Source organism: Aethalodelphis obliquidens, unplaced genomic scaffold (assembly GCF_003676395.1).
Source record: "Aethalodelphis obliquidens isolate GAN/ISIS:26980383/991018 unplaced genomic scaffold, ASM367639v1 scaffold4, whole genome shotgun sequence".
Classification (NCBI taxonomy): Eukaryota; Metazoa; Chordata; class Mammalia; order Artiodactyla; family Delphinidae; genus Aethalodelphis; species Aethalodelphis obliquidens.
In genome coordinates, this window is record NW_020837948.1 from 3,583,839 (window position 1) to 3,608,411 (window position 24,573).

At 41.5% G+C, this 24,573-nt stretch overlaps 1 protein-coding gene across 2 annotated transcripts in view; it reads left to right on the forward strand.

The window, feature by feature from the left end:
• The window catches only part of SPOCK1 (SPARC (osteonectin), cwcv and kazal like domains proteoglycan 1), a 555,545-nt gene extending 531,310 nt beyond the window's left edge, over positions 1-24,235 (forward strand). Inside the window, exons 8-12 of one of the 2 annotated variants that reach the window (XM_027096742.1) lie at positions 2,595-2,711; positions 6,563-6,784; positions 11,188-11,250; positions 20,164-20,301; positions 20,754-21,321. In XM_027096742.1, coding sequence (XP_026952543.1) covers positions 2,595-2,711; positions 6,563-6,784; positions 11,188-11,250; positions 20,164-20,301; positions 20,754-20,944 — 731 coding nt within the window. In that variant the 3' untranslated portion in view covers positions 20,945-21,321. Of the gene's footprint in view, positions 1-2,594; positions 2,712-6,562; positions 6,785-11,187; positions 11,251-20,163; positions 20,302-20,753 lie in introns of both variants that reach the window. The other variant, XM_027096746.1, reaches the window with a different exon arrangement.
• Positions 24,236-24,573: the final 338 nt, after the last annotated feature.

The window sequence follows — 24,573 nt, forward strand, 5'->3', positions numbered from 1 at the left end:
CAGAAAAACAGACCACCTCCTCTCCCGTTTAGAGCTGTGCACTGTCTGAAAACTCAGAAAAGAGGGCCTTCTAGTCCCCAGAGGGTCTGAGTTGGGGCCGATAAGCACGTTAGTGGGGGCCTGCGCCCGGGGGCCAGTCCTGGTACCTGGCAGAGCCGTGTGGCGCTGCCATCAGCCACAGTTCCTCCTCCTCCTATGGCTCAGCATGAGATGCGGGTTCCCAGCTTGAGCGAGCTTGTGATCTCCTTCCTTGGCTAATCTGTACAGATTGGAGGGAAGGACTGGAGGCACAGGCTTGCATGTCAGGATATCATGATGGACCTCTGAAAGTTGGAAATCCCAAAGGGATAGCTAACGGGATAGCTAACTTTCATCCAGCGCTCGCCATACAACGTTCGGCCTTGATGGAAGTAGTCTGTATCTCCGCTCTCCCAGATGGAGTCATTCGCTAGCTGCGTGTGACTACTGAGTACTTGGAACGGGGTGGGTGCAACTGAGGAACGAAATGTTGACTTCTGTTTCATTTTAGTTAATTTAAATGCAAATAGCCACATATGGCTCATGGTAACTCTGTTGGATAGCACAGGTATCTGTGTTCACCCGTTTCCTGTGTGGCCAGAGCCAGTTGTGTTTAGGTATCTTTGTCTTACTGGTTTTCTGAATGCTGTTCTATTTGCTCCAAACTTACTGATAAGTTGTCTATTTAAAAATAAAAACAATCGTAGAGGTAATAAAACTCATAGCTGGCACATGCTGAGTAATTACTATATACCATGTGCTTTGCTAAGCCCTCTTACACACCTCATCTCATTTATAGTCACGTAATGATACCCTGAGTTTACGGATGGCGAAACGGAGGCGCTGAGGGGTGAAGTGGCTGGCTTGAGTCACCCAGCCAGCCAGCGGTCAAGCTGGGCTTCACAGCAGGCAGTGAGACCCCAGAGCTCTTATATACTCTGCTGCCTCTCCCGACAGACCTCAGTGCCGTTGCCTGCCTGGTGTTTTAAGATACAGTCGTGTCCCGGTTGTTGAACGCCAGGTATTGTCTTGAGGTCATTAGCAACCTGCGTATAAACAATGGCCACACACTCCATGCTTTACAGAGTTTACCTCTGGCTCCTGGCTGGAAGGAAGGAAGCAGCTATACATGTGCACTGAGGTTGCACAGACCCAGTCTGGGTCTGCTCACCACCTCCCCTCAGATGGAGGGCAAGAGAGTCCTTTCCTGCCTGAGGGCTGGGAGGTTTGGCTCGTGTTCTCCATCAAGGACCAAGCCCCAGGCTCAGGAAAGATGGGCTTTCCTGCAAGCAGACATGACCTATAAAAATGAGGAGAGGCTCTGCATAGTATTGTCTTCTGGAGGGGATTCATCCCTTTGCAGCTCAGATGGGGGCTGGTCGCCTCGGTTGAGTGAGACGCTGCTCTTAGTGAAGGCTGGATGGGAGTTTGAGCGAGACCCTCTGCTCATTCGTCACTACCCCCGTGCCTTCCACTGGGGTCTCTCCGCACTGATAGGTTCTAGCCTTAATCTACATCTTGTCAGCACCATGAGACATTCAGAACCTGGCTCTGCATTGTAATGTGGCTTGCTTGGCTTCACAGCCTGACTCCTGCAGCTTTAGAATTTGGGAAAACTGACAGTTGTGGGGTTCACTTCCTATTTACTGAGGCTTTACCTCCTCAGGTCTCTAATTCCTGTCCCTCCGGATGCGAACAACCGCTAAATGCATTGCTGGTTTTTCTGCCTCTTGGGAGCGGCCCACTGCCTGGACCCTTTGTCAGAATTCTCAGCACCCAGAATTAGGGTAAAATCAGGCAGCTAGGGAAAGTCAGCTCCCTCCTCTGCACCACTGTCCCTCCTTTGGGGATTTCTCTCCTCCAGTCTTAGCTCTCTATGAGACTGTCAAATAGCCCGCACCCACCTACCCATCCACCCATCTGGATTTTCTTCTTGTTCTCAGGAGTATTCGTCGGCCTTGCTCTGTCATACCGTAAAAGATAAGCCGGATAGCTAAAGATGGGCTGCATATAGAAAGGACTCTTCCAGGGACAAGGCATCCATCTGTCCATAGGGAAAAGTCAAGTCAGTCTGTTCAAAGGCCGGCAACATAAGCCACATCCACAAACCCAAACGTGGGCTAAAGCAAAATCGGGAGTCGCTCTCACTGGGATCTTCTGGTGTCCCAGGCAGCCTTTCCCTAAGAGCATTAGCTGTTCCTAAACGTTAATCTCTTGCCATGAGTTCAGTGGAAAACATCTTCTCTGGCAACTGCAATAGCAAGTTTGATCGGGTTAGCAAAAGGGACCCGTGACGGTCTTTGGAGGCTGGTGCATGGTCGCGAGGCCATCCCAGCTTGCTTTCAGAGTGCCAAGGCAGTCCAAGTTCGGTTGTGCATGGCGCTGCTCTCGGCTCTCACTCTGTCATACTCTTTACCTGTGAGAGCAGCATCTTTGGGGCATTTTCATGGTGGCATAAGGAGCTATATCCTGGTTGGAGAGGGAGGTCTGTTAGGAGCATCACATGTTGAGAGTAGAGAGTTCAAAAGAGGAGAAGGCCCACGGACTCACTGTTTCTTCCATCTTCTTTTCTCCAGCCTGCACGGACAAGGAGTTGAGGAACCTCGCTTCCCGGCTCAAAGACTGGTTTGGAGCCCTCCATGAGGATGCAAACAGGGTCGTCAAGCCCACCAGCTCCGACACAGCCCAAGGCAGTAAGACCGCTTTACTCTCGCTAATTTACCTCATTTTAAACACCACATTCCCTCCTCAGTTATTGGATGTTGTTGATTGACCACCATGAGATGCTGTTGTTAAAAGAAACCCTAAGTTAAATGTAGACACTGACTTGAACTATGCCCCAGTTTCAGAAATATTGGAGGAGAGGGAAATGCCTTAGAATCAAGAAAATACTACAACTTACGTTTTTTAAAGTCCGCTTGCAAAATTATCATGTGCCTAGTACAGTCCTTTTGGAAAATGCATTTAAGTAAAGATACTGTGTATAAAATAGATAAGCAACAATATATATAAAATAGATAAGCTGTGTATAAAATAGATAAGCAACAATATACTTTATAACATAGGGAATTATAGCCATTATCTTGTAATAACCTGCAAAAATACTGAATCGCTATGCTGTACACCTGAAACTAACACAATATTGTACATCAACCATACTTCAATTAAAAAATGTATAGAAACACAGCATTTTAACAACTGTAAGCACGTCGTGGCATGGCATATACTTCAAATGTTCCCTTGCCACGTAGAAAAAAATATTTATGTCTGTGTGTGTATGTATATATACACACACACACATACACACTTTACAGACTGTCTTATGGCCTTCTTTTATCATCCAGCAATACACTATCTTTCTAGGCTGTTGAGTAGTATTCTGCCTTGTAGTCACTATATAGAATCTCAATGTATAGATACAACATAATTTATGTAATTAGACCTTTATTTGGGAGCTTTGAAGTTGTTCCTAATGTTCAGCTATTATAAGCAACACGGTAGCAAACATCTTTGATAACTTAGCTCTATGGACGTTAATCAGTTTGCATTTTGTTTTCCATAGATAAACTCCCAGACAAGTGTTCCCTCCGCCATCACTGAACTGGCAGAGACCATACCCAGAGCCTCTCCAGAAGCTGGAGAGAAAACTCAGAGTAGGTCTGCCTGTTTGTACCTTGACAGAGCCTCTCACTGCCTTTAACGTAAAGGCCATTAGGGGAGAGCTCCTGCACACTGTGGCCGATTGGCACAGAACGGCTTAGTCAACAATACAGTTGTTGAGATGCGCGGAGCTTTGCCACAGCCTCCGCTGTGTAGAGATTTTTATATTGATTTGTCAAAATATAAAAACACACGTTATTTAAAGCAGAGAGTATTTCACCCCATCCCTGCTGCCACACTTGTGTGGACAGGATTTCTGAACGTAATGCTCCTGGATTGAACTAAGTAGGTAAGAAGTGATACTGGTAATTGGTGGGAACCAGAGTTTAACCAGCATCTGGTCTTCAGGCCAAATTAGAAATGATCTTCTTAATTTCGGGTTTATCCTTTGCTGTTCATAGCCATCTGGAGATACTAGTAGAGAATGTTGATCCTAGGGGACAATTCTTTCACCAGTTTGGAACTTTTTTACCTTAAGGGAAAGGTAGATTCTGGGAAGCAAATGCTAAGTGTCCAAAGAGTGGGTCCTGGGGTTGTAGTATCTGTGGGAAGGGGGATGTAAGAGTCTTTCTTTCCATCCCTGCCAAGGGTTTCCTTGGGAGTTCGTGGACCGTTAATTCACAGGTAGTCTCTAGAAGCTTTTCCCAGGGGTCTTCCAGGAGCCGCTGAGTCCCCGGGCTTTCTGAACAGCCTTTCAATGAAGAGCAGATTGACGTGAAAGAGCTGCTCCTCGCAGCCTCCAGTCCTGGGAGGCCCCTTCTGCCTCCCGGGGAGCCTGCAAAAGGCCTGCCCTTGGCCACAGGCAAATCAAGTCCCTGAAGAGGTTTTTAGGTTGGATGTCCTGAAGCAACTGGAGCCAAGGGATATAAAGGAATGACACTTGGTTAGCCCACGAGGCACAGGAGGGAGAGACGTTTTTGTCAGTCCAGGAGTTCTGAAGGGGAAAACCACAGAACCCTAGAGGTGCCATGAGCTCGGGGCCAAGCAGAAGGGCTGCTCTGTTCCCCTGGATACCAGATGCAGGTGCCCCTTTTCTAGAGCCTCCCAAATTTGGCACTTATTTCGGTGGTCAGTCAGCAGTATTAAAATGTCCCTTTCCCGTGTATTAAAATGGTAATATCCTACAACATTGATGCATACTACATAAAATATTCTGTACAAAAGCGTGGAGCCATTTAGTGTCAGAGTCAATTATCTTGCTTTATTCAGTCGCCCCTGAGGACATCATCATCACAGAGATTGTTCAGTCATGACCTTCAGTCAAAGAAGAGGCCAGATGATGTTCCATAGTCTCTCTTCTTGAAAATCAGGATCTTTTCTAAGATGTGCTTTAAGATATCAAAAGGTATAAATTTAAAAATGGAAAGATTTTTGTATGTTGGAACGGGTAAGTTAAACTTTGCAGTAGCTAGAAAACTCCTCTCAACAAGTTCTTCTGTTGAGCACTTCCTGTGTGCCTGTACTGGCTTCTGGACAGCCAAGACCCTGTTGTAAAGATGCTACTTTAAAGGGTAGGCACGCTTTGCTCTGTCTTATATCCTGCTGACTAAGCAGAGGTTCCTGGTGAGGCACATAGAGCCTGATGAGCAGGCTGTAGGTTAGAACCCTAGAGGGTCAATCGATCCCATCAGGATCCTCAGTGACAGTCACTGTGGCAGCCCTTGCATTGCTCATCCCTAAACTTGGCGCCCAAGCCAGCTGGATGTCCTCAGCGTAGGAGGCTCCTGTGTCATGCGAAGCAGAGGCAGTCCTGGGAGAGGAGGGACTGAGAATGTAGACTGAGGGTTGGGCCACCTGGGCTTGAATTCCAGCCCCACAATTGTATGACCTTGAGCAAGTAACTTAAATCTTGAGCTTCTTTTCTGTAATCCATAGGCAGGACAAAGCATCATCTCTTAGGGCTGTTATAAGGATTCAGTGAGATAATTAAGTATAAAATGCTGAGAAGAGTGCCTTCAGTAACACAAAAGTGAACTCTTCATCATTTTCCGGGGAAAATAAAACCAGTCCTAGAAATCCAGATTATGGAATAATTTAACATTGCCTGGTGCTTTGATTCCGAAAGAAAGATGAGTTTTACATGTGGGGTATGCCTTCTCTGGGGCTTGTCTACAGTACACTCAGTATCCCGAGTGTTAGGCCAAGTGTTATTATTCGAGCGCATACAGTTTCCACTGTAGAAACAAATAATTCTCTAAGAAAACCAACCCTCCTCCCCGCACCCCGGGAAATAAATAATTTTCTGAGTCATACATGATTCCATGTCATGTATCTCTTGAGGGGATTGCAGAAAAGAAAAATGGGGAACAGAGGCAGGTACCCTGGCTTGTTTTCCCATTAATGTTCAGACTGCTTGGATTGAACAGTCCTTTGGGATATAATCACTGCTTCTGGATTGTACCACATAGTTTCATCTCACTGCCATCCTTTTACGATAGTTCTTTTGTTTTGGTTTTTCAAGTAGTTTTTTTTCCTCAATATAAAAGCATAGTTTGCAGTATTATCCGTTAGTCCTCTTACTCACCATGTTTGTACTCTTCCTTTTTCAGGTATCCCCTGTTTTAAGCAAGTCTGGTAAATGAAAATCCCTATTTACATCACAGATAGATTAGGATTGGGGATTTATTCCCTTTAGAATACATTCTCCTCAAATGCTGACTTCTGTTTTAGCATATTTTAGACTGTTTCATTTAAAAACCAACCAACCACCACCACATGTTCTGGTAGAAGGCTGCTGAGACTGTACCCGTGGAGGGGGAAAGCACCAGGGGAGGAGGTGGAGAGGGTGGGCCCTGGGGCTCCTTTGGGGGCAGAAAGCTGGGGAGCAAGCAGGGCAGGAGAGAGCGGGCTTGGTGGCAGCTGAGACATGTCCTTCCCTCTACAGGGTTTGACACCAGCATCCTTCCCATCTGCAAGGACTCCCTGGGCTGGATGTTCAACAAGTTGGACATGAACTATGACCTCCTGCTTGACCACTCAGAGATCAACGCCATCTACCTGGATAAGTACGAGCCCTGTATCAAGCCTCTCTTCAATTCCTGTGACTCCTTCAAGGATGGCAAGCTCTCTAACAATGAGTGGTGCTACTGCTTCCAGAAGCCTGGAGGTAAGGCAGGAGGGAGGTGGGGCCCAGAGGGCAGGGCCACCATGCTGTGCAGGGAAGGGCCCTCTATCATGTCCTGGGGAGATAGACAAGGATCAGCAAGCAGAAAGACACAGCTGGAGAATAAAGCAAACGCTCTTTTCTCCTCATTGACCTCCACTTTCAGCATGGTAGGGAAAACCCAGGAGCATAATTAAGGAGTGTGTTATTCCACTCCTCCTTTTAGGAAAATCTTTTAACTGTTGTGCCTCAGCTTTTCCATCTGTAAGATGGGCGTAGAAACCTTTGCTACATAATTCCCAAAGTCAGTGTAAGATCCTTCATGTCTTTGTTCTTTGTACATTTTCTTCAGATTAGGTTCTTAGGTGTTTCTGTTTGGTTTCAGTAGGAACTCTCTCTATATACTAAGACATTAGAATTGGTCTCATCATAGGTATTGCAAATAGTTTTTTTTCCCCAAATTTGACTATGTGCGTTTTCGCTAGGGTGAAATTTAAAATTTTAAGATAGTTAAATTTCTCCATCTTTTATTTTGGGGCTTCTTAGAAGCCATAAGGCTTACGTTAAGCTTAGAAAGGCATTTCCCACTGTGAGATAGTAAAGCAATTCTCTTGTTTCCTTTAGTACCTTTGTGGGGTTTTGTTTGTTTACTGAAATCTTTTATCCCTTTAGTTTTTTGTGTGTGTGCAGTCAAGTAGGGTCCCAGTCCCGATCCCTTGAGATGGTTGTCCACTTGCCCATTTGTCATTAATTGACTAACCCATCTTTCTCCCACTAGTTTGAAATGCTTCCTCTATCATATATAAAACTCCTATATGCTCTATGTAGATCTGTCTATTCCTGGGTGCTCTGTCCTACTAATTGACATGTTTTATTATTTAGTGGACCACTCTCTCCTACCATTAATCTTTTTTCAGAATATCGTTATATGTCCTATATGTTTGAATGCTTTGAATTTTATAATCAGTTCATTCAATTAAAAAAAAACTTACTGGTATTTTTTTTAGAATTAGGCAAAATTAGATTAATCTAGAGAGTTGACAGCTATATAATATTGAACCCTTTTATCCTAGAACAGGGTTTGTCTGTTAACCAGCAAGCTACAGCTTTTGTTTTCACAGATGTTATACTTCCCTTGTGTTTACTGTTGTTGCCAGTACAGACAAAATCCATTTTTTCCCATTATATTTCCTCACTGGTGATTGCTTCACTATTAAATTTGTTCCCGGCCACCATACTAAATCCTCACTTTATTTATGATGGTTATTCTGGTTGGTTTCCTTGAATTTTTCAGGTGTGCACCCATATTATCTGCAAATAGTGATAGTTTTTTCTCTTTTCAATTTTTGTACCTCATTTCTTTCTAATCACATCAGCTAGTTCTTCCAAATCGATGTTACATAATAGCCATGCTTTTTACTTCAATAGGAATGCTTGTGGTGGTTCAGCGTTAAGCTTAATGATAGCTTTGGGCTTGAGTTCATACAAATTCATGTGGCTTTAGCTCCAGGTTGAGGCTGAATGAAGCAAAGCCTCATTGCTAATACTTCACCTGGAGGCGTAATGCCAGGGCCCCGAGAGGGAAGTAACTGCCTTAACCACGAGACACAGCTGAGCCCCTGGCCACATGCGATGTCTCCAGATAGGCTGCCCTTTCAGCAACTGTGGGAGGGAGCCAGGACCCACCTATGGAAAAGAATGGCATCTAGGAGGAGTTGAGCAAAATAATTTGTTGTCGTTCTTTGTTTCTTATTTTGTGTACTTCTCCCATTTTCTTAAGTTAGTTCCTTTATTTTTTTGATAAAGTTCCTACCACCTCCCTTCCTGACCCAGAACCAACTTTGGGAGTTCTATTTACCCTCACCTTTCTTTATTATTTCCTATATTTTTAATGTATGTACTTGAGGGTAAAGTTTTCCTCCAAAGCACTCCTTTAGCTATAGGCCACAGGTATTCATAGTTTGTATTTTTATTATGGTTAATTTGTAGATATTCTACAATTAAGGATCTGGGTACCTCTTTGGCCCAATAAAGCTTTGAAAGAGCACTTTTAAACTCTTCGTGCTGACTGAGATCATTCTTTTCTTTATTGCCAAGTTTTAGAAGTTTTTTCAGAAGTTCTCGTGGGAATTAGTCTTTGAATGTTTGAAAATATATAAATTTCCTTTATACAGAAGCAAAGATGCTAAGTATAAACTTCCTGGAACCATAGTTTGCTCTCTTGATACTTTAACGTTATTCTCCTAGCCCTGGATGTAGTTAATGAAAGCGTGAACCCATACTAATTTTTCTCCCTTTTGGTGGTGATGTAACCATTTTGCCTGGAAGCCAAAAGGATTCTTTACCTTTCACGGCTATGAACTTCCTTGGACATGTTTTAGTTTTGCTCAGGCTATATCAATCACTTTTTCCTGAGACACGTTATGCTCTTTTGAGCTCTAGAATTAAAACTTTTTTGTCCCACGTGTTGAGTCTCTTCTCATCAGTCACATGGACGTTTCACATCAGTTTTGTTGCTTCAGATATAGCCTTCCTTTCTTTAACGGCTTAATTTTCCTCTTTATGTTATTTATATCCTTGAGCTTTTGTACCTGTGCATTAAAATACTTGTAGACGGTCTTTTTTCATTAGAATCTTTGGTAAATATTTTCTTCTCAGCAGCATACATTTTCTGTTACAAATTTTTCATCTGAAGTTTGTTCTTGTTCGTTCCTCTCTTTTTCTTGAAGCATTTTTAGTAGGTCTCAGTCTTGATTCATTTTTACTTATAAGTAGAGTTTTTTAAAGACAGTTTGAGAAAGGGGCCTGACAATTAGAAACTTGCTTCCTGGTAAACTGGCAGAGTGTTTATGATTGTGATGCTCCTTCAGGAGCAGTCTTCTAAATGCCTAAAGATTTTTTTCTCTGTATTTCTTCATAGGGAGATGAGCATTTCCATTTGTACCTACCTCATATGGTGACTGTAAAGATTAAATTAATTAGAAAATTCTAAAACATTAGCTGGTGCATTCTGAGAATTCAGTGAATGTTCATTATTTGCTATAGATGCTACTTTTTTTTTTTTGGCGGTACGTGGGCCTCTCACTGTTGTGGCCTCTCCCGTTGCGGAGCACAGGCTCCGGACGCGCAGGCTCAGCTGCCATGGCTCACGGGCCTAGCCGCTCCGTGGCATGTGGGATCTTCCCAGACAGGGGCACGAACCCGTGTCCCCTGCATCGGCAGGCGGACTCTCAACCACAGCGCCACCATGCAAGCCCTAGATGCTACTTTTAATCATCAAAGAAAGATGGAGTTTGGTCTCTTTTTTGTTGGTTTCAGGCGGTATCTTTCTCCTGTACTCCGAAATCATCTTAAACCCAGAAGTCAAAAACATGTACTTGATAGTTTCTCTCAAGGAATGAGAAGCAAGACCAGGTGGCATTGTGAAATCCGAAGGGTAACAGATGTAAATAGGCACTCAGGTACCTTCTGCAGACTCCACACTTGTACTTACAGAGGTAGGGTAAGTGCTCTGAGAATCCAAATGTCATGGTCTTTGCTGGAGAACCATGAGCAAATAGCAGAGCCACAGCATCTGCAAAGGCCGGTCATAGTAAAATTAAGATTAGTGAGGTCGCCTTTCTTTTTGCTTGGAGTGGAAGTCAAAAGGGTACCACACACTTTCATATGCCCTACTTTAGCCATGTGGCTCCCACTGTATCAGCCCTTCCCTTGAGAATGGACAGTTTTGAGCTCGTTTGTAATAACACGTTTTATCACTGAAGACTTGGAGGCTGAGAGGGAGAAAGAGACAGGCCCAAAGTACTTACCTAGGAGGTGGCAAAGCCCAGAGTTAAGGTGTCACCCTTCTGTCCCTCTGGATCTCTTCTGTATCTTCATAGTTGTCCCTTGAGGCCTGTGTTTTACTTTCCTGGGGTAGTGAGCCATGAGGTCGGAGGTAGCCATTCTAATCGTCTTTCTATCCTGCAGTAAGACCTGAGGTAGATTAAGTATTTGTCCCAGCCTGTGGATTCAACACTCGTACCCACTAGTAACCTTTTATCCTGGTTCTCAGCTCATAGAAGTCTCGGCTGATAAGAGACTTTTTTTTCTTTCTATAAGGAAGTAAATAATGAAACCACTGACTAGACACTTGGTATTTGCTTGAATGGTTGGTGGGAAGAAAGATTCCTATACAGTGCAAGTAGCCCCCAAATACTATTTTAAGTACCTAGTGGTATAAAATGTTGTTTTTTTAAAATTAGTGCCACTAATGGCCTGAATTTGTTTTGCTGCATAGTAACAGCAGATGAAGTAATTCCACTCCCAGGTGTGTCATGGTCTCCATTTCGTGTCAAGAGTGAAACCAGTCACTAGCAATCATATCCCTTACCATCTGGAAACTGACTTGCATAAATTATTTTTAGGTCTCCCTTGCCAGAATGAAATGAACAGGATTCAGAAGTTGAACAAGGGGAAAAGCCTGCTGGGTAAGCACCATTTCTTGCCGCTCATTTAAACAACTAATTAAACCATCCGTGTCTCTTGTAATATTGAGCACAGCCATGGTTATTCAGTTAGGGACCAGTGTTTTGTGAAAGAACTGCCTCATATTACCCGAGACAGGGCTCTTCCAGGAAGCTGGTACTAGGCGGTAGTCCACAGGACATCCTCTGAGGCTCAGTTAGCTGGCTGAGAAACGCTGCATGCTCCATCAGCGGGAGGAGACGTCAAAGGTCAGCCCATGACTAGTGGGCAGGTCATCGGGCTGCCATCGAGCTAACCCCTCCCTGATCTTGGCTTTTCCTTCTTTCAGGTATGGCCATTAAACGGAGCTCTCAAGGGTTCCTTCCAAGTTAAAATGATAAGATCTATATAGAATTTCCTACATTCTGCAGATCAAGTTGTCCATTCAAGGAGGACGATGAGCTGAGTCCCTTCTAAATTTATCAGACAGGGTCCAAGGACTCGAGTGCACTTAAACACATTCCTGTTTCAGGTGCATGATCACTGGACCCTGTCTCTACGTTTCTCCTCTTATCTTTTGTCCAAATGTTGAGGTGGAAGCAAGTGGGTTGTGCGGGTGTGTTTTTTCCCTGACGTGCAAATCTGTGGCCAAGGTAACAAATGCTGGCTGTTGAAGGTTCCCTTTAGCTCCATACCTTCCTTTCTGCAGCACGCAGACCAGGCCATTGCTGAGACATCAGAGACACCTCATTTGTTTGCCCAAAAAAGAGCCTGCACTGCTTCCCTTGCTTTTTAAAAAGAGAGCTGACAGCTACAACACGAATTATTCCTGTTAAACATTCAGAAGCAGGTTCGCCCCCTAAACAGCCTGCCATTTAGCTATTTTCTTGAAGGAAACGGGCAAGTTTTTTGCAGATTGGTCTGTGAACTCTGGCCATTTCTCTTCATCTGATGTTTGTGCCACCTATCTCCTTCCTACTACTTTTGAAAATTACTTATTTCACTGGCTTGCCTTAGACTTCCCACTTCTGATAACACCTTTTCAGCTCACCAAGAACTCCAAAGTCGTTGTGATCTGGACCTGAGTGTAGGTTCTTCTCCAGTGTTGAAGACATAAAAGCATCTTTCTGGATCTCTCTTCCATTGGGCTTTCCTCCAGTGCAAGGACTTGTGCTCAATGATCTGATTCTTCCATGTGCGAGGTTATTTTGGGTTTGAGTGATGTGCTTAAGAGAACTAATAGAGAGTGCTATTTCTGGATGCATGGATATCTTCTTACTGCTTCATTGATAATGAGATATTTTTAAAGTATGTGGCCTCAGATAAAATGTCTCATCTTTTATTTTCCCCAGTTCACAGGAATGAAAGGCCTATCTTTTTCCTACTGTGAATCCCACCTAGTTTTAAAGCTCACTTTACCACATCTCCCCACATAGGGATATTATTCCAGCCGACTCATAAAAATACCATTTATCTGCTTACAAATTATTTTTTGCAGGAGGACATCTCCTAATATAACACATGTGTATTCAGGGGCATTCAGATTCCTAGCAGAGACAAGCAATAACAAATTACAGTCAGTTATAATTACTGCCTACTTAGGAAAAAACGGTAATTCTATTACCTTATAGATATAGAGCAGCACCTGCTTCCTACCAACCTGGGGCCTCAAGCCAGGATATATATTTTTTTTTTTGCGGGGGGGCATCTATTAACTGCTCTTGTTTTCCAACTGCAGCTCAAGGAGGAGGATCAGCATTTCCTCACCTTTCTACTTGTTCTCAAAAGAAAGCATCTGCTTTTTTCTTTTTGTCCTTCCTTCTGTTCCCTGAAGACCAGGGGTGCTGTGCACTGGCTGAGCAACTAAGAGTATGGGCACTACTTCTAACTGCAGCACCAGCAGACTTACCTGTCACTTAGGAGGGATTTTTCTGGGGGCAACTTCCTAGCTGTGACCTTTGAGAACATGGTCATCTTGGAACAGCTTGGTGAGCAGATGCTAGAATCAGCTGGATCTGAGGTTACTGTCTGCCATGCCACTCTTCTTTCCAGATCTGTTCTATGAAATAAAATAAAAGGTCAATTTAAAAACACAGTCACTCTCAAGAAATCACAAATAAAATTAGGCAGTAGAAGCCAGTGGTAAGCAGAAACCTCCATCTTCACATGGCTGATTAATGTTACTACTCAGGTTACACTGAGAATTGTCCCACAGTAGATGAGCACACAATCATCAAACACACACACACACGCCCCCTAAGAAAAATGAAAACGAAAAACTGTCATAAAGAGTACCTACAGTTGAGTGTTAAGAAGAGAAAATATTATCTTCAGAGTGCTGAGAGGAAATCACTTTGAACCTAGGATGTTAAATTTATCTCAGTGATCATCCAAGTGTGATGACAGACATATTCTCAAACCACAGATTCAGTAAGCTCACTAACCGTAGACTTACTAAAGGTTTTAATATGCAGAAGACAAACAAACCAGAAGGAATTATTGAGATACAATGTGGAAAAGAAATAAGGCATGCTGCTAAATCTAAACAAATATGAACTATAAAAATGTTTTGATATCAAGGTAGAATTAAAATTTCAGACTGTTGGGGGTGAGAAAAATGTGATAAAAATGTGTCTGGTTTATTCAGGAATAAAAGAAAATATAGATTAACTTAAGATTTTATTAAGAAAAATATGATTCTCAGTGCATATTGTAAGGTAACAGTAAAAATATTGGAAAAAGAATATATAGTTTTTAAACCTATGGAAGACAACCATAGAATAAAGAAAACTTGATCATTTCAACAGAAAGCAGGAAAGGGGGAAGACAGCAAACACAAAATACAGTGGTAGATATAAAAACACGCATATCTGTAATCACCATAAATGTGACTGGGCTAAACTCATTTATTATGAGACAGAGACTGAGAAAATCTGACAAGAGCAAATACTTTGTTTTCAATTCTTAAGAGAAAGAGGTATTATTATAAGAGAAAGAGGTATTATTATAAGAGAAAGAGGTATTATTATCTTGCTGAAATGTTACATTTACTGTGTTGTTATGTCATCAATTGGTATACCCATAACTTTAAAACAAAATGTAACATTATAACAATTGTAACTATAGATGTAACCAGCATAGGAGCACTCAATATATAAGGCAAATACTAACAGACATAAAAGGAGAAATTGACAGTGACACAATAATAGTGGGGGACTTCACCCCACTTTCATCAATGGACAGATCATCTAGATAGAAAATCAGTAAGGAAACACAGGCCTTAAATGCTATTTATACAGCATTCCATCCAAAAGCAGCAGAATACACAGTCTTTTCAAGTGCACATGGAACATTCTCCAGGATTGATCACATCTTGGGGCACAAAGCAAGCCTTAGTAAAGTTAAGAAAATTGCAGTCAATATCAAGCATCTTTTCTGACCACAGTGCTGTGAGATTAGAAATCAACTATAAGATAAACACTGGAAAACAGCACAAACATGTGGAGTCTAAACAACCAGTGGATCACTGAAGAAATCAAAAAATACCTAGAGACAAATGACAATGAAAACAGGATGATGCAAAAGCAGTTCTAAGAGGGAAGTTTATAGCAATACAATCTTACCGCAGGAAGCAAGAAAAGTCCCAAATAAACAACCTAACCTTACGCCTGAAGCAACTAGAGAAAGAAGAACAAACAAAACCCAAAGTTAGCAGTAAGGAAAGAAATCATAAAGATCAGAGCAGAAATAAATGAAATAGAAACAAAGAAAACAATAGCAAAGATCAATAAAACTAAAAGCTGGTTCTTTGAGAAGATAAACAAAATGGATAAACCTTTTGACTCATCAGGAAAAAAGTGGAGAGGATGCAAATCAATAAAATTAGAAATGGAAAAGTTACAACTGACACCACAGAAATACAAAGGATCCTAAGAGACTACTACAAGCAATTATATGCCACTAAAATGGACAACCTAGAAGAAATGGACAAAATCTTAAAAAGAATGGAAACTTCTAAGACTGAACCAGGAAGAAATAGAAAATATGAACAGACCAATCACAAGCACTGAAATTGAAAGTGTGATTAAAAAATTCCCAACAAACAAAAGTCCAGGACCAGATGGCTTCACAGGTGAATTCTATCAAACATTCAGAGAAGAGCTAACACCCATCCTTCTCAAACTCTTCTAAAAAATTGCAGAGGAAGGAACACTCCCAAACTCATTCTATGAGGCTACTGTCACCCAGATACCAAAACCAGACAAAAATACCACAAAAAGGAAAATTACAGGCCAATATCACTGATGAGTATAGATGCAAAAATCCTCAACAAAATACTAGCAAACAGAATCCAGCAATACATTAAAAGGATCATATGCCATGGTAAAGTGGAGTTTATCCCAGGGACACAAGGATTTTTCAATATCCACAAATCATTCAGTGTGATACACCATGCTAACAAAGTGAAGAATAAAAACCATATGATCATGTCAATCCCAAACTCCCAGTCTATCCCTCCCCCACTCCCCCTGGTAACCATAAGTTCATTCTCTAATTCTGTGAGTCTGTTTGCTTTCTAAATAAGTTCATTTGTATAGGTTTTTTTTTTGGATTCTGCAATATAAAGCAATATCATATGATACTTGTCTTTCTCTGTCTGACTTCACTTAGTATGACAATCTCCAGGTCCATCCATGTTGCTTTTCAATGGCTGAGTAATATTCCATTGTTTCCATATATCACTTATATGCAGAACCGAAAAAAATGATACAAACGAACTTATTTACAAAACAGAAGCAGACTCACAGACATAGAAAAACTTATGATTACCAAAGGGGAAAGGTGAAGGTGGGGAGGGATAAACTGGGACTTTGGGATGGACATGTACACACTACTACATTTAAAATAGATAACCAACAAGGGTCTGCTGTGTAGCACAGGGAACACGGCTCAATATTCTGTAATAACATAAATGGGAAGAGAATTTGAAAAAGAATAGATACATGTATATGAATAACTGAATCACTCTGCTGTACACCTGAAACTTACACAACATTGTAAATCAACCATAGTCCAATATAAAATAAAAATTTTAAAAAAAGAACACACACACACACACAAAGTAACAGAACTGCAAGGAGGAGTTGTCATATCTATAGCCTAATCAGAGACTCTAATATACCTCTTCTTGAAAACTTACAGTTCAAGTATACAAAAGAAGAAATGAACAACATAATTCATTAGCATTTTTATATATGTATTCCTGTATATGTACATAGGCATAGAATAGACAGTCTGTTCAAACACACATGACATTTGTCATGGACTACACAAAAGAAAACTAAAACTAAACATCTCAAAAAAGTATCATAGATGATATTCTCTACAACACAATACAAACAGAAGTAAAAAATGAGGTTACACAAACTTATATGTCTGGGTTTTGTTTTTTAAATAATTAGTCAAAGATGAAATAAAGTAAAACTACAAAACATTTAGACCTGAATGAAAATGAAAGCACTATGTGCCAAAAACAGAGAAGCAACTAAAATGAAACTTAGAGGAACATTCATAGCTTCAAATGCATTTCTGGAAAAATAAATAAAACTAAAATTTCAAATCCAAAAGCTATAAGGACAACACAGTTAAGACTAAAGCAAAAAGAAATCAAACAGACAAAACTTTGACAATGGGAAAGCCTCAAATAGTCTCATGAATTTAAAAATGGGCTGTAACCTCAGATATAGATGAATAGTATAAATCTACTACAGAAACACCTGGAGAGTTTATTAAAGCATAGTTTGCTGGGCCCCACTCTCAAAGTCTTTAATTCAGTAGGTTTGAGGTGGGCTCAAGAATTTGCTTTTCCAAGCAGTTTGTTTCCCACTGATGATTGCAGCTGCTGGTCCTGGGCCCACACTTTGGAAACCATTGCTATAAACCAACTTACAGCAATTACAAAAACCGAGTTGAAAAGGATACTATGAGTATGGGTCATGAAGAAAAAGAAGACCCAACAGGATTAAAAAAAAAAACAAAAACATTAATTTTAAATCAAAATCAAAATCCTACTGTCACCTCCTAAAATAGGCACCAGGCGCAAAATATTTTTATGGGTGAATCCATGGAAGAGATCATTCTCATTTTATACAAAACATCTGGAGTACAGAAAAAGAAAAATACCTGAATCACTTTACAAATTCATTGCTTTGATACAGAAATGGAAGAAACAAAACTATATGCCTCTATCACTTAGTAACATAGAGGCAAAAGGATCAGAAAATTGAATCCAATATATCATGACCAAGTAGTATTTATTCCAGGAAAGCAAAGATATATTTTAAAAAATTGTGCCACTCATTAAAAGCATATAAAGGATAAAAAATCCTATGATTCTCTCAAGTATTAATGTTACTGAATCAGGAAGGAATAGAAAATCTGAACAGACCGGTTACGAGTGAGGAGATTGAATCAATAATCAAAAATCTCCCGAGAAAGCAAAGACCAAGAGCAGATAGCTTCACTGGTGAATTTGACCGAATATTTAAAGAAGAATTAACACCAATCCTTCTCCAACTCTTCCCAAAAAACTTCAGAGGAGGGAACACTCCCAAACTCATTTTATGAAGCCAGCATTACCTTGATACTAAAGCCAGAAAAAAACACTACAAGAAAAGAAAACTACAAGCCAATATCCCAGATGAATATAGATGCAAAAATTCTCTAGCAGCACGTTAAAGGAAAGGAAGATGTAAAATTTTCTTTGTTTGCAGATGATACAATTTAACCAAGGAGGTGAAAGATCTCTATGCTGAAAACTGTTAAGACATTGATGAAAGGAATCCCATATTCATGGATTAGAAGAATTAATATTGTTGAAATGTCTGTACTACCCAAAGTCATGTACAGATTCAAAGCAATTTCTATAAAGATCCCAGTAGCATTTTTACAGAAATAGAAACACAATCCTAAAATTTATATGAAACCACAAAACCCCCAAATAGCCAAAGCAACTCTAAGAAAGAACAAAGAAGAACACTTCCTGATTTCCAGCTGTATTATAAAGCTATAGTCAACAAACAAGGTTGTACTGGCATAAAAATAGACATACAGAGTAACAGAACATAATGGAGAGCCCAGAAATAAACCCATACATATACAATCAACTAATATATTCAAAAGACAGTCTCTTCAATAAATGGTGCTGGGAAAATTGGATATTCACATGTAAAAGAATGAAACTAGACCCCTACCTTACACCACTCACAAAAATTAACTTGAAATTGATCAAAGACCTAAATGTAAGACTGGAAACAATAAAACTGCTAGAAAAACACATAGGAAGAAAGCTCTTGACATGGGCCTTGGCAGTGAGTTTTTGCATATGACACCTAAAACACAAGCAACAAGATCAAAAATATGTGGGACTACATCAAACTTAAAAGCTTCTGTGCAGCAAAACAATCAAAAAAACGAAAAGACAACCTATGGAATGAGAAGAAATATTTGCAAACCATATATCAGATAGGGGTTAATATCAATATATGTAAAGAACTCATGCAACTCAATAGCAAAAACAAAACAAACAAAAAATTCCACAAATAATTCAATTTGACAAATGGACAAAGGAACTGAATAGACATTTTTTCCAAAGAAGATATTCAGATGGTCAACAGGTACATGAAAAGGTGCTCAGCCTCACTAATCATCAGGGAAGTGCAAATCAAAACCACAATAAGATATCAGGTCCTGCCTGTTAGAACGGCTGTCATGAAAAAGACAAGGGATAACAAATGTTGGCAAGGATGTGGAAAAAGGAGAACCCCTGTGCACTGTTGCTGGGATTATAAATTGGTGCAGCCCTATGGAAAACAGTATGGAGGTTCCTCAAAAAATTAAAGACAGAACTACCATATGATCCAGAAATTCTGCTTCTGGGAATATATCTGAAGGAAATGAATATACTATGTCAAAGAGATATCTGCACACCCATATTCATGGCAGCATCATTTACATTAGCCAAGATGTGGAAACAACCTAAGTGTTCATCAACGGATGAATGGCTAAAGAGGTTCATATATGTTTTTATATATATATATATGTATATGTATGTATACACACACACACACACACACACACATATATATATATATATATATATATATATATGAACAGAACATCATTCAGCCAGAAGAAAGAAGGAAATCCTGCCAATTGTGATGACATGGATGGACTTTGAGGGCATTATCCTAAGTGAAGTAAGTCGGACAGAGAAAGAAAATACTGTATGATCACTTGTATGTGTAACCTAAAAACAAACTTTGAGACTGGTGGTAAACACAGGCAGAGTATGGGCAGTGGGAAAATTGGATGAAGGTGGTCCAAAGGTACAAACTTCCAGTTATAAGATAAATAACTACTGGGATATAACATACAACGTGATATCTATAGTTAACACTGCTGTATGGTAGATATGAAAGTTGCTAAGAGTAAATCCTGAGAGTTCTTCTCCCAAGGAAAAAAAAATTTTTTTTCTATATGAGATGATGGATGTAAACTAAATTTACTGTGGTAATCATTTCACAATATATAAGTCAAATCATTGTGCTATACACCTTAAACTTATCCAGTGCTGTGTGTCGATTATATGTCAATTACATTTCAATAAAACTGGAAAAACTTCTGAAATAGTTATTAATAAGAGTAGAACCACAGGGAAAAAGAGAACTCATCCAAGAAGGAATCCTATCTAACCTTGAGCAAGTCCTAGGGCCCTGTAATTTTGATTAGGTAATAACCAAGCATGCCATTCTTTCTTGCTGGCTTTGCAGTAAATACCCTGTCTGATGTGTGAGCCCTCTTGTCTGTTTTTGAGGGCATTAACTCTGAATATCTGTGCACTTCTCTGATTCAAGTTGGACCTTTCGTTCTCCCAGGAGCATTCATACCTCGGTGTAATGAGGAGGGCTATTACAAAGCCACACAGTGCCACGGCAGCACAGGGCAGTGCTGGTGTGTGGATAAATACGGGAACGAGCTAGCTGGCTCCAGGAAACAGGGTGCTGTGAGCTGTGGTGAGTAAGGCCTGCTGCATCAGCCCCCAATGACCTCTGGTGACTTAGAGGTACTCACTGGATGAGGATCTGGGCAGAAGAATTTGTAGAGGCCGTTATGGTCTACAGTGAGTGAGTTCACAATGGAGATAAAGTAACCCTGAAATCACATGAGATAATGCATAGCTAGTTTTCCGAGTGCCAGGAGCTCACTATGGCCAATGAACTGGACAACAGTTTTTGACAGTCAGAAACGGTTGCAGGCAAAGAGTGACTCAGACCTCCCAAAAAGGTAGAAACATCTCAAGACTTCTGGGGCTCATATCAGAATAAAGCCTGTGGTCCATGCCAGGTAGACAGGGATGCTCTCATGTTCAGAAGGTAAATTGCATGATTTTGCCCTACAGTTAAGGAAGTCGTGAGGCATAAGCAGAACCTAACCTCAGATCTTTTCTTCCTTCTTGATGTTTCAGAAGAGGAGCAGGAAACTTCAGGGGATTTTGGCAGTGGCGGCTCTGTGGTCCTGCTGGATGACCTAGAGGATGAATGGGAGCTGGGACCAAAGGACAAAGTGGGGAAGCTGCGGGTGCACGCCCGGGCAGCGACGGAGGATGATGAGGACGAGGGCGACGAGAAAGAGGACGAGGTCGGGTACATATGGTAGTTCCCACGAGGAGGAGGACACGAGGTTCGCACAACACTGCAAGTCACTTCCTGTTCCTGCATTTGTATCTAAGACTCCACGGCACATGGCCTCTTCTCCATTGTTGCCCTCTCTACCCAACCTAAGGTTCGGAAGACAACTCCTTGTTCCCGGAGCGTTCTGATTTTGCATACGGCGTGTGGGAAAAAGGGTGTTGTGTTTTGTTTTTTAGACAGGGGAAGGCTGGCTGAATTAGAGCCTCCTTCCCTCCCGTGAGTTTTTTGCAACAAGCATGTGATTTATGTGGGATTCTGACAGTGCAGGGAGCCCCTACCCTCAAACGTCAAAGACCCTTTGCGATCACCGACACTGGTGGTTAGTACAGCATGGTTCCCGGCCTTACCGTGTCTAAGTGCTTTTCTTGTGTCCTGTAGATGTTGTGGAAAACACACTGCACTGTACCTTGTTCCCACTGCCCCCCACCACCCCTGGTGTCTATTATTACAAATCAGTTTTTCACATTACTCGATCTGGCTTCCTACAAACAACAGCCTTAATTCAGTCAAGAGTCCCTCTGGGGAACTGATCTCCTTTATTAGAAAAGGTGTCTGGATGCTTCTCTCTGTACGTACATAAACATGGAAGTATGTACAGAAGAGACTATACACACCTCTCGAAAAAAAGGGTTTGGGTATCTATTAAAAACTCATTTGAAAAACAATTACACATTTGTCAGCTTGTCCAGACCTGGATCATCATTTCTGGAATAGGAAATGTGTATCAAAGTCCTTTTTTGCACTAACAGTTGGCACTTGTAGCCTGCAGACTGAGGAGGCTGCTTCCATCTGCGGCAGCAGAGTTATTGGAAGCCTCTTTGATTTGGAGAAGCCTCTGTCTGCCTAAATTGCTTTCCTCGCAGAAGCCATGCGACTCCCACGCGGGCAGCGCCACAAGCCATCTCTCTCATTTCAGCTCCAGCGCCCCTGGGGCTTGCAGCAGTCCTGTCTGCGGCAGGCCCCTCCCTTCCTACCTACTCAAGGGCTTTTTCTAAGGCATGTACACATACCCTCTGCTCTCTGAGAAGATAGTCCCTCGCTGTTCCTTAGCAGAAGAAAATTCCGCATTCTTAACTCCATGTTTCAGTGTTGCCGCTCTCTAGCCACACGTCATGATGAGGCTATAAAAACTCTACAGATTTTTGATCGCTCATCATTTGCAAAGAATCTCAGATGCAGGCCTAGAAAGAACTCCACGACAGCACGTGGGAAGCTAGGGCTAGATTTTAAGAGCTAGTCGTGCCCTCATCCCCTCCCCGACACAAGTGTCAAGGTACTAATGAAGAAAGCCCTTTACCATTGCGTTCCTTTTCCCTAAGTTAACTCATGATTAGAGTCTATCTCCAGATTTGGTAGGGTCCTCATCTCTATAGTCTTTAGGATTTCTCCCCCTATCAAGCTGGCCCCCGTACAAGTACCAAAGAGTAGTCTTCAAAGTGGCCCCATTTAGCTCAGTACAGGGCCTTAAGCTCCTGCCCCACCCGGTTTCCACCCACATGGACGCCCTCATCAGCCAGCCAGCAAGGATCTCTTGCCCACATTTGTTTTTCTTCCCTTCCCGCACTCCAGCTAGTCCACAAGGAGACCACGTAAACTCAGGCAAAAAATATACTCTGCCAAACCATGATTACAGCGGCAGCTGACCAGCCCCTGCTCCAAACTGACCATTTGTTTATACTTTACCAGCCCACCTCAAATGAGTATTTTCCAATCCCTGCATTGGCCAGACCCAGTGGCATTATCCCTGGACTTGGCTAAGATGGGACATGAACTTACTTGATATGGCAAACTCATCTGGCCTGATAGAGTGAGTACAGCCAGGACCCTAGGTATCGGGTGACCACAGGCAAGCTCTGTACTGGGATCTCAACTCCTTCACCTCTGTTTCAGTTTTTGTTTTTGTTTTTTTCTCACTTGAACAAAACTCTGAGATGATAATTTAGAAAACAGGTGCTTAATTGCAGCTAAATTACAATCGAATGTATAAAAGAATCGAGACATAGTTTTAAAATCTCAGTTTAGACCATCAAAGAAAACCATCGTTACTATCTCCTCTGAGCTTGGAAAAATGCACAAGAGAACAAATTAAAATCGACAAATCGATTTCACTTAGAGAAACTTCTAGGAACAGAGTGAACCACACTGATTTTAATTTGCCTAATTATCTTATGACAAGTGTCAAATTAAGATGACACTTAAAGATCCTTAGCATTCACTTAATGATGGAGAAGAGCGCTCCCTAGTCAATTCCCAGGAAGGTAATGAGATGCTCATTTTCAGAGACATTCCGAGAAGGTATTTTGATTCATTAAAATATTAAATAAAAAGCCCTCCTAAGACTGGAACCCCAAATCAATGGAGCAACATTAACGCCACTTTTCATGCCTCGCTTTGGCAAGACAGCATTAGATTTTTTTAAAGGTACTTTGCATAAGTAGTCAAGATTTGATATTTCAGTTACCTCATCCTTAGAAGAAGAATTTTTGCTTTCCTCTTTTTTTGGCAGGAGCCCTTTAGCTAGTGATGGAGTATACATAAAAATCTTGATTAAAAAAAATAGTACTGTGATAGTCATTCCCTTGTTGGAGACAGATACGGAGTTGAAACTTCACTGGCTCATTTTTGGAACCTCCTTAGTAAATAGTTATATTCTTATTCCATAAATGGTTCTTTTATTTGATGCCATTTCCTTGGCATCTTAGTTAAGCCCCAGAATTTTCTTCCACAATGGTTAGTTGTCTGACATATTACTGTCTTTTTGTTTCCGTGAACATTCTAGGCATGGGAATACCTTCACACTGAATTCGAGATATTATATCAGGTCCTCCTCCTTTATGCCCATTTTCCCATGCCCAGCAGTGAATGACAGCGTGTCTGTCCAGGTCTGCCCCTCTCCTCTTCACGGGATGCCATCTACAGTTTTGTTTCGTTTTTACCTTGACCACACTGTACAGTAACATCCAAGAGCCCTTTCTACAGTGGGTGGTTTTGGTCTTTTTATACCTTTTTCTCAAAGTCACTGATGTTTGTCTCTGTTCAATGTGTAGTATTGTAATGAGAGCCCTCCAACTCCTGAGTGTCAGTTTGTTGTCCCTATTGTAGATGAAATAGCGAAGTAGAACAACCTAGTAAATTCTGAATGCTTTCCCACATAGACTTATCTGGAATGTGAACACGACTCTTTGGTTAATAGTAAATGCTTAACTGTAGTCCTGAGTAGGTGCATTTCTGTCTGTCTCAATAAATTTTAATTTGTCTGCAACATCTGAGTGCTTGTCTTTTGTTAGCTCGCACATGCACTCGCCAGGCCATGTCCACACATGACCTCTGGAGAAGAGTATGGGCAGGTCAAGGGGATCACCAACACAGGGGCCTCTGTGAGGCCAACCTGCTGGTGCTCCAGCCTGTCCTGACCCCTCTTAGCACACCCTGGCACATCCACGCCCTGTGCCCCCTCAGCCTAGAACCTTCTCACCCGACCCCTCTTTCTGCCGCGTTCTCCTCTCTCAAGCCACAACGTTCTTACTTAGTCCTTATCCATCAGGTTTCACTGTTGTCGTCCTGTTTGCAACCTTAAGCTTTTTCAATTCTCTT